Raw genomic sequence first — 13,792 nt, 5'->3', positions numbered from 1 at the left:
GCTCTGCAAAAGTACTGTAGTCTAGCAAAAATTAAATAGGTTATGGAAATTCATAAGAGGAACGTTAATTAGATAATTTCACCACTGTAGATTCATATTTGACTTCATTACATAATTTAATACCCTATACCTGCTGTAAATGATTTGATATAAATGATAAAAATAATAAAATACAGTTGTACTGTACAAGGCTAAGACACTCCATTTGAGACCTGTCATTTGGATAATTATTAAACTTATTACAATTAAGTTTTTACATTTGTTTTTACAGACTTATTTATGAGTAGCAACATGACAGCATATGAAGCCTCATAAGAAAAAATACACCTTGGATTACATTAGGAGTGCCAAACTTGCCCCATGTTAGGGAATGCGATGCAGTGGTTCTTGTTCTATCTGAGATTGTCATTAGGCTTTTTTTTTTTAATACTTTCTTGACAGAGATTCTCATTGTAAACTCAGCAGAGCTTTTAAAAGTCAGCTCCTTGGAGGCTGTAGAACAGTCTGAATATCATTCCCCCCACACTCTAATGCTATAGATACATTAACATCTTTAACCAAACGGCTCAATTTTTGTTTTCCTATATTGTCATGCCAGTTTTTGCAAGAATATTTGGCATCTCTGCATGTCTAATTATGGTAATTTCACAAAGATGACTCTGGATACTGTAAATGAAGAATAATAATCTGATTGGAAGATTCCTTGCAACAAAAACTAGCAGCCTAAAGATTGGAGTTTGCCATCCATGGATGAAGTTATCTAAAATGCTGTCATTTAAATCAAATATAATCTTGCAAGTTAAAAAACATAATAGTTCATTAGTAAAAATCTTAACTATTTTAAGGAACTTTGTTACTTTATTAGTTATTCAGTATGTTTTTTTATATATGTGTGACTATTTCTTTAAAAATGTACTTCATGGTAAAGCAGCCCTAGAAATGCAACTAGACCTTATCATCATGGCCTCCTCACCACTCCACCCGTTACTTCCGCTCCCTGTGAGCAAACCCCGTTGGTTGATATTAGAGCTCGGTTTCCGGTTTTTCCTTCTTTTCGGCAGCGGCTTGAAACACGCCAAGATGCCTGTGAGTGCTCGTTGTCAACACTTTTGGTTTTAACTCTTCAGGTTTTGATTTTCACGCATTGTCGTTTTCCTGGGTAGTTGTGACATTTTACTTACTTTAGCATCATGTTTTGCGAACTTCACTATTACCTAAAGAATAGATTTCAAGTTATATTGGAGTGTATGTAAGCGAAAAGATGGCGTCGCTCATGTGCCCGATGCCACGGGTAGCAAACAAGAGTAGGTAGCATCACAGGGCACGTTTGGTTTCATACTTTTGCTTTCATAAAGTTGGCAGTGATTGTTATTATCTTTGCCCGCCACAGGAGCCCGTTTTACTGTTGTGGGGACAAAAAAAGTCGCTACGAGTATGACGTAGGATGCATTGTTTTTTATTCTAACTTGCATTGTAGTTCAAGTATGGAAATAATGTTGGGAGTTCGGCAGTGATCGAGTTGTTTTGATATGTCGAGGTTGTAATTCTTGTTGAAAACGGTGGCATTTTAATTCACTAAACGTTATAAACTTGTACTTTATCTAAAAAAAATGCTTTTACATAGAAGGCCTAGAATCGGTTTCCGCCGCCGAAACGTTTGGGGCCCTTAGAGCTACGCATTTTTGTTGTCGCGATTTATTTTCTGTAAAGGGGATATTGTAACAGAGCCCAAGGTTTTATCTGGCAGTTATTTTAATTGTCTGAAGCCTATATGTAGGCCTTATTTGATATATTTCTCTGGTGTTTATAGGCCCCAGCAGGCCATGATGATGGTTTAGACTGATTTAAAATCGGGACGGATATCGATGGTATTATAGTTCATTATTTAGTAACTGTAATAAATTCTTTGATAATGGTTGCGTTTCTTTAAAATGATGGAATTAGTAGAATAGTCAAAGTGTGCGTTAATTTTAATATGCTTCAGTAAAACCAACAAGTGGAGTTTTATCTTGCAATTAATAAATACGTAGTTGTTTTTATTCGTAATGACGCAGTTTTTGTTTGAGCGATAATAACTAAGGCCTTGCCCAGCATACTCTTGTAAGTAGTTACGTAAGAAAGTGACTGATGCTCCTACGCTGTTGTTTTTATGGAGCTATTCGAAAGTTATCACTTGACAAGTATCCTCTTCTCGTTTCTTTGCGCTTAACTGAGTGCCTAGTCTGTGTTTTGGGAGAAAAGACGGATTTTTTTTCCGGGTGAATCTGTGTGTGTGTGTGTGTGTGTATATATATATATATATATATATATATATATATATATATATATATATATATAAGTTGATTGGATGGAGATTGGAAGTTACCTGTTCGGAAGAAGTTCGTTTAACTCGAATTTCCCGTCTGACCAATCATGATAACAAACCACTAAGTATGAAGCATGTCGTTTTTTTTCTGGTACTGTCCTTCAGAAAACAGTGTAAATTCACTGCAAATTGATAACGGGATCCCACTTGTGCCAAAAGTGTACATTATTTGACGTTTTCTTTTTTTTTTTTTTTTTAGCTCGCAAAAGACTTGTTGCACCCATCCCCCGAGGAGGAAAAGAGGAAGCACAAGAAGAAAAGACTCGTTCAGAGTCCGAACTCCTATTTCATGGATGTGAAGTGCCCAGGTAGGTACCTTGGATGACCTCTGGGACCAAGTTAGAATACTTTATACAGGTTCGGTGGATGATTGGATTAAATCCTATGGCATTTTTTTTTTTTTTTTTACAATCGTTAATTGAAACATTTTGTATGGTATCACTTTATGAATCTGCATTAACAAGGGGTTTAAATTTTATTCTTTGACAATTCTTTAGGACTTAAAACAGTTGTGGGGGTTTTCTTGGTTGAGGATCAGCACAAAACCAAAACTTTGGCAAACTGCTGTTTAGTGACACAGTATCTTTGTTACATGTTTGGTTATTGTGTAATGTTTGGTTTTCTTACAGTGGGGTTACTACTACTGCCCCACATTTCTCTTGTCTGAAGTCAAGTCATGACCTAGGCACAGTCCACAGGGAGTTTTGTAGCTCTTAACGTCTGTATGCATTATCTGTGGTTCCTTAGTTTTTTTAAGTTTGGTTTGGATTGATTGGCAATTCTAATTTGCCATACTCTTGAGATGGCTTGCCCTTTGATGGAATGGCATTTTGTTTGTCTTGCTTAATGCAGCCAGGATATGCAGTGCCATTCCTTGCATTGTTTGAGAGTGAGCAACTTCATATTAGGCATGAAGTGTTCCTGAATTTTGAGAAATAAATTAATCCATTGTTTACCTTTAGATGTACAATTGTATAAATTAATGTAAATTAGCACTGTTAATAGATATTAATCTGAAGTAATTTACTGACTTTAATCCAATAATAAATGTCTATAATATGACAAGTTAATGGGTCCTTGCTTTTGTACAGGTTGTTACAAGATCACTACTGTATTTAGCCATGCACAGACAGTCGTGTTGTGTGTTGGCTGCTCAACAGTGCTGTGTCAACCCACTGGAGGCAAAGCTAGGCTCACAGAAGGTAAACACTTGACCTTATTCATTACGCATCTTGCAATAAACACTTGACCTTATTCATTATGCATCTTCCAAGTAGCGCTGCAGTTTCTTTTATGTCGATTTTGTTGTAGGTTATTTTTCCTTGCAACATTAAGGTAAAGTTTTTTTTGTTTATCTATAAAAGAAGAAACTATCACTGCTGGGCAAAAATGTGATATAATGCACATCTGTTTTCAGTGTTGGGACATTTCTCCCAAATCATTTTCTTTTAAGAGTGGCATTTGCCAAACCTTCCTATTTTATTTGGCCACTTTCATTATTTAGAGAATAGAATACACATTTTATTCTCTTAAGCTTATTTCACAAATAGACGGTAGCGGCCACAGATAACAGTACCAGTCAGACGAGTTGAGATTGTGAAAGTTTTTTGTTACACTTGTCACTTTGTTTTTTACCTTTTGGGGGGAAGAAAAAACTGGTTAGTGGACTGTAGTAATCACTGAAAGCCTTATTCTCATATACTTACAATCTTAGGAATTTATGGGGTTGTCGGCAAAATGGCAGGGTGGGGGGTCGAGATTTAAAAAAAAAAAAAAAGTCTTCAAGGTTATCCTAATTTCCCTTTTCAAGATGTATCCCTATGAAATTGTCAGGTTAGTAAATGAGGGATGAAAGCCACTGAATTGCCAGATAAATCATCAATGTTTTGTCTTTATATGAAATGTTGACATCCATATAAACTAGTCACTATTGCCATTAAAATCTAATTTGTTTCTTGGAATTTGAAACTGGACAAATGTATAAATAAAAGGTAAAATCCACTTCAAAGAGGAAATGTTTGAACCCTGTTTCCAGCATAAGCTGCAGTAAATTTGAGCAAAGTGTTTGGTGAAACTGAACCTTGTGCAGTTTTCTAGAACCAAAGTGCAAGTAGCATACATCTTTAGAATCATCCTATCTGTAGCGTTTGTCTCCAATGTTTTTTTTTTTAATCCTGAGTTATGTTGTGCAAAATAAAATCAGACTTGCAGTTGAGCATTGATACTAACCAGAATATTTTCTGTAAAATTAGAAAGTGTAGTCTATGGCAGGGGTGGGCAGATTCAGTCCTGGAGGGCCGCAGTGGCTGCAGGTTTTTGCTCCAACCCAATTGCTTAATAAGAAGCCCTTATTGCTCAAGTAACACTTCAGCTTCACTTTAGTTGTTTCGCTCATTAAGATTTTGAACCCTTATTGTTTATTTTAGTCTTAAACAGCTGTATTCTTGGTTTTTAATTGCTCCTAATTAGCAATACCACGCAAATGACAAAAGAGACCAGCATTTCTCCATTTAGCTTGTTTTCATTTACACCTGTGTGTATTTATCATGCACTATTTGGTTTAATTAAATACTTGGAAGGAAAGTGAAGAGAAAAAAGCGAAGCACTGAGAATTACTCATCTGTTTTAGACTTCAAATCATTTGGATGATATCCTTAGAAAGGAAAATAAATGTAGGATATGAGAATGACATGGCAGAGGTAAAGCACTAGCAAGCCATGCAATTAAATAATTGACAAGGATTGTTTTTTAATTAAGCAACTGGGTTGGAACAAAAACCTGCAACCACTGCGGCCCTCCAGGACTGAATCTGCCCGCCCCTGGTCTATGGTCATGGATCTGTTCAACACATTTGAGCTTACTGCTGACTGGGTTGAAAGTTTCTGCCCAGTTGCTTTTTTGAATTCTAATTCTAGGATTTGGTTGTAAAACTAATTACTAATTTTCTAGGTACAGTGATCCCCACCTATCACGGAAGTTACGTTCCAGACCCATCAGCGATAGGTGAAAATCCGCGATATAGAAAGACCATATAAATAAACATTTTTATAGTTAAAGCCTTAAAATACCCCTCCCACCTGCTTTAAACACATGTAAACTTATTAAAACACACTTTGTAAACACATATGATATGTGGATGTCGGGCTAAGGATGAGTAACATGTCTCTATTATTTAAAAAAAATAATGATAATAATAATCTCTCCAGGGAGATGAGATGTGATCTTCTTGGAAGACAATTTGATGTAGTGTGCCTCCATTGGGGGGTATTGGGGGATGCTACTTGTGTTTCCATAAAATATAACGTGCTTTTGACTTGTGCAGTGTTGCTTAAAAGGCCACTTCATTTTCTCTTTGCTGAATCCCATTTCAGTGGAGTTTGGCAAATGTTGCACTGCATCTTTTTACCTGTTACTTTTACGTGTAATAATCACAAGCTCCGACAATCACTCCTGATTGGTCAAACACATTAAACAGCCGTTTTTGTCACCTATGCTTCTCTTTGATCAAGTAATGATCCTTTTCTGTAAATTGAGTGCATGGTATCCAAATGAAGCGACTGAATATGCTTAAAAAGTGGTTCCCAAACTTGGTCCTGGGGGCCCACTGTGGCTTCTGGTGTTTTAACCAGTGTACATTTTTAATTGTACTCCTAGCCCAATTATGTAAGCTGTTATTTCCCCAGTTTGTGTTTTGGTGTCAATGTAGAAATTGCAAAACTGTGTGGTTAATTTAAAATATACTAAGCAGTTACAATGAGCTAATGAAGTTTTTTTTTTCTTTTTTTTTTTTAACTTTATTTTCATCATTCTCCTGATCAGGTTATTTAACCAGTATTTACTAGCTGAACTAATTTCAGCCTTTCATCATTAAATGTTTCCCTGGGTGTCAGCTCTGCTCGCTTTGTCATAATTAGGATACAATAAATGATGCAAAAACTGCACAGAAAAGGGCAGAGTAACAGGAAAATGACATGTTAAAGCATTTAAAGCTAGTAACAAATATAAATATTTCTAAATGACTTATAATTGTAAATCATACCACTGTGATTTCTGAATGCAGAGTAAGAGACCGGCTAATTAATGGAATCAGTTTTTATCAATTATCACTGATTGTGAATCAGGTTGGAAGTGGATCCCAGGACCATGTTTGGGAACCACTTAGCTTAAAGGTTGCATACAGTCTTTAGGTATTTTTTTCTCAAAATTATTTAGCAGACACGTTTATTCTAAGCAGCTTACAGAAATGTTAAGTGAGTACAAGTGTTTATTATTAACCTAGTAGTTTCATGATATTAAAGCACAAGAAGTATATGCTTTGTTACATAGGTAAATGAATGGTAGCATCTTTTAAAAACAAACTGTGGGTTGGCTGGTGTAACTAAAAATGAGCATTGCTGATACTGTGTCAGTCAGAAACTCCACATACTTTTCAGAGGTCATTTTCACACCTTCAGGGACCCTAAAGGGGCCGACCAGCTCTCTCCCCATGATTCCGGCCCAAAACATGACTCCGCCCCCTCCTTGCTGATGTCGCAGCCTTGTTGGGACATGGTGGCTGTCCACCAACCATCCATCTGGACCATCCAGGGTTGCACAGCACTCATCTGTAAACAAGACTGTTTGAAAATTAGTCTTCGTGTAGTTCTGGGCCCACTGCAGCCATTTCTGCTTGTGAGCATTGGTTAGGGGTGGCCGAATAGGTTTACTCATAACTGCAGTCCTCTGGAGGATCCTGCTCCTTGATGTTCACGGGACTGAAGAGGCACCAGCAGCTTCAAATACCTGTTTGCTGCTTTGTAATGGCATTTTAGCAGCTGCTCTCTTAATCCGATGTATTTGTCTGGCAGAAACCTTCATTTTGCCTTTATCTGCACGAATCCGTGAGTGCTCTGAGTCAGCCACAAATCTTTTAACAGTACGATGATCATGCTTAAGTTTTCGTGAAATATCTTAAGGTTTTCATACCTTGTCCAAGGCATTCAACTATTTCACGCTTTTCGGCAGTAGAGAGATCCTTTTTCTTTCCCATATTGCTTGAAAATGGTGGTCTGCTTAATGTGGAACATCCTTCTTTAGTAGTTTTTCTTTTAATTGGGCTCACCCGGCAAACTAATTATCACAGGTGTCCGAGATTGATTTCAGTGATCAAAAGAGCCCTGAGACATAATACCATACCATCCATGAGTTTAATTGAAAACAAAATATTTAATCTTTGACACTTAAATTCAATTTGCATAATAATTTGGAACGTGGTGTAAACTATAGCAGCAGATCTAACACTTAAGTGTTAAATCACTTTTGGTCCATATTTTTCACATTTTCAACAACATAGCTGTATGATTAATGTATAACTTTCTCATTCCTGCTTATTCCAGTTTTGGGTCACAGGTTAGCCAATGCCTATTTAGGAAATATCAGGCAAAATATAGGAAGCAACTCTTAAACAATGGAACCAGTCATTGGGTCTTCTGCATACACACAGATGGGGCAACTTTAAAACTGCCAAGTAACCCCAGCACACGTCAGTTGTAGTTAGTAATCAAAAAAGACAGGATAGGCACACATTTGCAGAGAAGCACAAAGAATCCTGATATCTAAAGGTTAGTTTAAACTGTTAAATGACATTCGGCAAGTTTTCACATTGCAGGAGGCTGGTTTGAATCAGTATCAGCTCTCGTATCTAGGAGATATATATTATAAATGAATGAAATGGACTTGCATGCACTGCATAGAATATGAAGCACACCCACTAAAATAGCTTTAACCTATCATGGTGTCCATCTGGAAAATGTTAATTCAGGTCACAAATCAACATTTTCATGTAAAGTTACGGCTGGGTGATATATTTTTTTTCTTCCCATAAAGTGATAACAAAAAGACCATTCTGAGTCAAAGCTACATGTCTCAAATGTCACACACACTTTTATTAACATACAGCTGTAGATGTACATGAGAAATGGCTCAAACAATAAACTGTCGGCATATATTAATAATGATAGATAGATAGATACTTTATTAATCCCAATGGGAAATTCACATTCTTCAGCAGCAGCATACTGATACAATAAATAATATTAAATTAAAGAATGATAATAATACAGGTGAAAAAAACAGACAATAACTATGTATAATGTTAAATATTAACGTTTACCCCCCCTGGTGGAATTAAAGAGTCGCATAGTTTGGGGGAGGAACGATCTCCTCAATCTGTCTGTGGAGCAGGACAGTGACAGCAGTCTGTCGCTGAAGCTGCTCTTCTGTCTGGAGATGATACTATTAAGTGGATGCAGTGGATTCTCCATAATTGATAGGAGCCTGCTGAGCGCCCTTCGCTCTGCAACAGATGTTAAACTGTCCAGCTCCATGCCAACAATAGAGCCTGCCTTCCTCACCAGTTTGTCCAGGCGTGAGGCGTCTTTCCTCTTAATGCTGCCTCCCCAGCACACCACTGCGTAGAAGAGGGCGCTCGCCACAACTGTTTGATAGAACATCTGCAGCATCTTATTGCAGATGTTGAAGGAAGCCAGCCTTCTAAGGAAGTATAACCGGCTTTGTCCTTTCTTGCACAGCGCATCAGTATTGGCAGTCCAGTCTAATTTATCATCCAGCTGCACTCCCAGATATTTATAGGTCTGCACCATCTGCACACAGTCACCTTTGATGATCACTGGGTCTATGAGGGGTCTGGGCCTCCTAAAATCCACCACCAGCTCCTTGGTTTTGCTGGTGTTCAGGTGTAGGTGGTTTGAGTCGGACCATTTAACAAAGTCATTGATTAGGTCCCTATACTCCTCCTCCAGCCCATTCCTGATACAGCCCACGATAGCAGTGTCATCAGCGAACTTTTGCACATGGCAGGACTCCGAGTTGTATTGGAAGTCCGATGTATATAGGCTGAACAGGACCGGAGAAAGTACAGTCCCTTGTGGCGCTCCTGTGTTGCTGACCACAATGTCAGACGTGCAGTTCCCAAGACGCACATACTGAGGTCTGTCTTTAAGATAGTCCACGATCCATGCCACTAGGTATGAATCTAATCCCATCTCTGTCAGCTTGTCCCTAAGGAGCAGAGGTTGGATTGTGTTGAAGGCGCTAGAGAAGTCTAGAAACATAATTCTTACAGCACCACTGCCTCTGTCCAAGTGAGAGAGGGATCGGTGTAGCATATAGATGATGGCATCTTCTGCTCCCACCTTCTCCTGATATGCAAACTGCAGAGGGTCAAGGGCGTGTTGAACCTGTGGCCTAAGGTGGTGAAGCAGCAGCCTCTCCATGGTCTTCATCACATGTGATGTCAGAGCAACAGGCCGAAAGTCATTCAGCTCACTAGGACGTGATACCTTTGGGACTGGGGTGATACAAGATGTTTTCCAAAGCCTCGGGACTCTCCCCTGTTCCAGGCTCAGGTTGAAGATGCGCTGTAGAGGACCCCCCAGCTCCGATGCACAGACCTTCAGCAGTCGTGGCGATACTCCATCTGGACCTGCTGCTTTGCTGGCACGAAGTCTCCTCAGCTCTCTGCTCACTTGCGCTGTTGTTATTATGGGTGGGGATGTTTTTCCTATGCTGGTATCAGCAGAAGGATGTGTGGAGGGTGCAGTACTCCGAGGTGAGAGTGAGAGTGGGTTAGGGTGGTCAAACCTGTTAAAAAAGTTGTTCATTTGGTTTGCTCTCTTCACGTCTCTCTCAATGGTGGTACCCCCGCTTCGAGCTGCAGCCAGTGATGATCTTCATCCCATCCCACACTTCCTTCATGCTGTTATTCTGCAACTTCTGCTCCAGCTTTCTCCTGTACTGCTCCTTCGCCGCCCTGAGTTGGACTCGGAGTTCCTTCTGCACGCGCTTGAGCTCATGCTGATCACCGTCTTTAAAAGCCCTTTTCTTCTGATTCAAAAGGCCCTTGATGTTACTTGTAATCCATGGCTTGTTGTTAGCATAGCAGCGTACTGTTCTTACAGGAACTACAATGTCCATACAGAAGTTGATGTAGTCAGTAGTGCAGTCAACAACTTCCTCAATGTTCTCATTATGAGATCCCTGCAGGATATCCCAGTCTGTAGTTCCAAAAAGTTCTCTCAGAGTATTCTCAGCCTCCGGGGTCCACTTCCTGAATGATCGTGTGGTTACAGGTAGGACTCTAACTTTTGGTTTATAGTGAGGCTGAAGCTGAACCAGGTTATGATCTCCTTTCCCAAGCGCAGGCAGCGGGGTGGCGCTGTATGCGATTTTAACGTTTGCATACAGTAAATCAATAGTCTTATTTCCCCGGGTGTTACAGTGCACATACTGGGAGAATGCAGGTAATGTTTTGTCCAGCGTCACATGGTTAAAGTCTCCAGCGATGCTCCTTGAATGAAATAAAATGTTCTTTTCCTTCATAACAAAAGACTCACAACTTTGCAATTTAAAAAAAAAATGTAACAACAGGGCGATTTGCTCTATGGGTTTCCACTGCAATATAAAGTTTTCTTTACCTCCTGTGTTTAGTCCTGTACAAAACATCTATGACTTTGTGCAAATAACAAAACATGTAACAACTGACAAAACAAGTGACAACTTTCTTACAGAGAAATGGCCTGGGTGATGCAAGTATCATCCATACCATGTCCTGTAACACACAAAATAAAAATGTTAAAAATTGCCTTTTTTATGTAAAGAGGCAGATCACTCAAGGGCAAATTAACATCCATCTGTGTTTAGTAGGGGTGTATAAGATTTAACTACTTGTGTAAACTATGTTGTGTAATGTGTAAGCTACAAATGGTTTTAGTTAAAACCATTTTGACAAAATCAACAACAAATGAGTGAAACATGTATATTTTAGACCTTTTCAATCTAAACACTTCTGAATTTAAAATGCATCCCTGTCTGTTAATTTGAGTAGTGCTGTGGTGGTAAGGAATTGCTTGCTGTCGCTGGTTTCAATTCCGCAATTGCTTCATCCTGGGTATGACGTTAACTTGCATCTAGCCCTCCAACTTGGAAAACTTGGGGAGTGGTGGCAGAATTGGCCCTCCAGCCACCTTAAAACCCTTCGCAGCTCCACATGGATTTGCGTGGTGCCGAGGCATGTCAGGTGTACACAGCACATGCTGCCCTTCCCTTTCCTGTTTCTTCTCAGCTGGGGCTCTCATTCAGTGTCACAATGCACAGTCTAATGCACGCACGCACATAGTCCAATAGGGCTTTATGTAACAAAGTTTCAATTTCATAAGTGGTAGCTGTATAAGCTTAAACATTTCAAATAGATTATCTTGTGGTCAATAGGCATAATTAGCTCTGTTTCTATAAAACCTTTTACTTTTTTAGGGCGGGCAGAGGGCAACAAAAAGCTACAAACGTAGATAAAACTCACCATTACGTTTATAGGTAAACCCTCTTTACTTAGAGGACTGTTAGACTCATTGACTTAACGTTGAATTCCTGCATGTGTGTGAGTAGCATAGAGTAAACGTCTATAATGACATTGACATCAGGCGAGAGAGTGAAGCGAATGTGCAAAGCAAAATACTCGGTGGATGACATTTTGCATATATTTTGAATTATACTTGTGAGTTGGTGCAAGTGATCTGGAGGTCAAAATCTGAAACGAAAGTGAGGTACTGGCATCAACTGATCAATTGCCAGCTGACTCCCCCAGTCGTTGAAGCTGTTTCTGCCAGATCTGTAACACACAACAGTACACTGCATGCAGCAACAAACATGGTTTTATGTGAGAAAGTATTGCTTTGTGTGCTTTTTAGAAATCTGAGGTTTTTTGGAATAAATATTCAACCCTGGGAGGAAAAAAAATTGCGATATGATAAGCACTGCTTAACTTTTGCCTCACTTCACCTTTTCTCTCATAAGGCACAGAACGGGTAAACGAGTTTTGTAACGTGGTTTATTTTGGGGGGGGTCTGGGCTGCAGCATGCATTTTCACACTCTTCGTACTGCACTTTATGGCGCTGTTGTAAATAGTGGAAAAGAGTAGCAGCGCTTGAAGCTTTTGTCAGGACTTGTTTTCTGCATTCTGTACAGAATACATTATTCTGCTGCTCATCTGACACTTAGAACCTGAACCATTTCCAAATAATTGAGCCATTGTTTTTCTTTTTATCAACCAGCTCTTCTTCGATAGCTTCTTTAGTGTCTATCCATCTCCATCATGTCGCTGCCTGTAGGACTTACCGAGTGAAGCAGTGGGGAAGGGATGAGTTGTTTTTAGAGAGGGAAAGAGGTGCGAGAGACAAACTGGGAGAAGATAAAGGCGAACTGGCGGCTGTACAAGAATAAATTTAACCCAAAATACTCAATATAAATGATATTGTCTCAATCTCTCTCGTGTAAAAATGTCTTTTTTTAAAAAAAAACTTGATATATTGTTTAAATGTTTTGATAATGTGTTTTAGCTTAAGTAGACTTAAAATGATCAGCTGTCTAATAATTTCTTACGAGGTTTTCTGGATCTACCTTTAACATGTAAAATTGTAGTATATCCTGTCATAGAACTATAAATCACTTTCTTTGTGTTGTACAGGGTGCTCATTCAGACGAAAGCAGCATTAGAATGCTACGGTTTCTGGAAGATGCTGTACAGGATTCAGATTATGGATCTCTTGGAATAAAGGCTGTTTGGTGCAGTCCAACCCAATGGGACCTGGATCGTCTATCAGTAATTGATTAATGAAATTTCATGTGGCGGGGCACAATTGATCTGTCCTTGTAGCTTCTGCCAATATGACTAAATAAATTTTGTTTAAAAAAAACGAAAGTATTGGTGGAAGTTTGTTTGTGGAATTGTTCTGCTCCATACTGCACAACTTTAATCTAGTTGGCCTTGATATTACATGGATTTCTGGTTAATATGTTGTCATGTATCTGAGATTTGCACAAAGGTAAGGCAAATGTGTGCATAATGAATTGTGCAGTATTTTAAAAACAATATTGTTAATTGAATAGGAGACTCATTGAAACTGTTTTGAAAGTGTAGAAATTTGTTGGGCTGTGCATAAAGCTAGTGCTTTTTAAATTAAGCCAAAAGCATATTAAAACTGAAGACACCTTTATGGCACAGTCACAGAATTTAAAGCTCGCAATTTGAGACTTAATTCCCACTTGCTTACAAGTAAGGTCTGTGTACAAGTCTAGTTATAATGAAATTAAAGCATATGTTGTGCAATATACACATACAGTGTACACTAACAGATGAAGAGACTGTGCTGCAGCCACTGGACCCTATGACCCTGCCCAACACCCAGTCAAGCATTGAACAGAGTAGGAGTAAGAACACACGTCTGACAGACTCCAGTATCATCTGGGAAAACTCGGAGGTTCTGCATAGCACTCGCAGTACCAGTGTACATGCCAGCCATGATGATATCCAGCAACATTCAGGAGATCCCAAGAAGTCTCAGTATGTCCCACAGGGGAGCTTGATCAACTGA

General features: G+C 39.0%; 1 protein-coding gene across 1 annotated transcript; it reads left to right on the top strand.

Moving 5' to 3' along the window:
* Nucleotides 1-976: 976 nt before the first annotated feature.
* LOC114646793 (40S ribosomal protein S27) lies at nucleotides 977-13,047 on the top strand. The gene is made up of 4 exons (XM_028795135.2): nucleotides 977-1,086; nucleotides 2,565-2,673; nucleotides 3,457-3,567; nucleotides 12,886-13,047. Exons 1-4 carry the CDS (start codon nucleotides 1,081-1,083, stop codon nucleotides 12,912-12,914), a joined length of 255 nt encoding a protein of 84 aa, XP_028650968.1. The 5' UTR covers nucleotides 977-1,080; the 3' UTR covers nucleotides 12,915-13,047.
* The last annotated feature ends 745 nt before the right edge of the window (nucleotides 13,048-13,792 follow it).

This window comes from Erpetoichthys calabaricus, chromosome 2 (assembly GCF_900747795.2).
Source record: "Erpetoichthys calabaricus chromosome 2, fErpCal1.3, whole genome shotgun sequence".
Classification (NCBI taxonomy): Eukaryota; Metazoa; Chordata; class Cladistia; order Polypteriformes; family Polypteridae; genus Erpetoichthys; species Erpetoichthys calabaricus.
This window is presented reverse-complemented; position numbering and strand designations above follow the sequence as displayed.

Excerpts from the sequence above, each read along its gene's own strand:
- LOC114646793 (XM_028795135.2), top strand. Across the intron at positions 2,674-3,456 it reads CATGGATGTGAAGTGCCCAG|GTTGTTACAAGATCACTACT; the intron begins GTAGGTACCTTG and ends GCTTTTGTACAG. Across the intron at positions 3,568-12,885 it reads CAAAGCTAGGCTCACAGAAG|GGTGCTCATTCAGACGAAAG; the intron begins GTAAACACTTGA and ends TGTGTTGTACAG.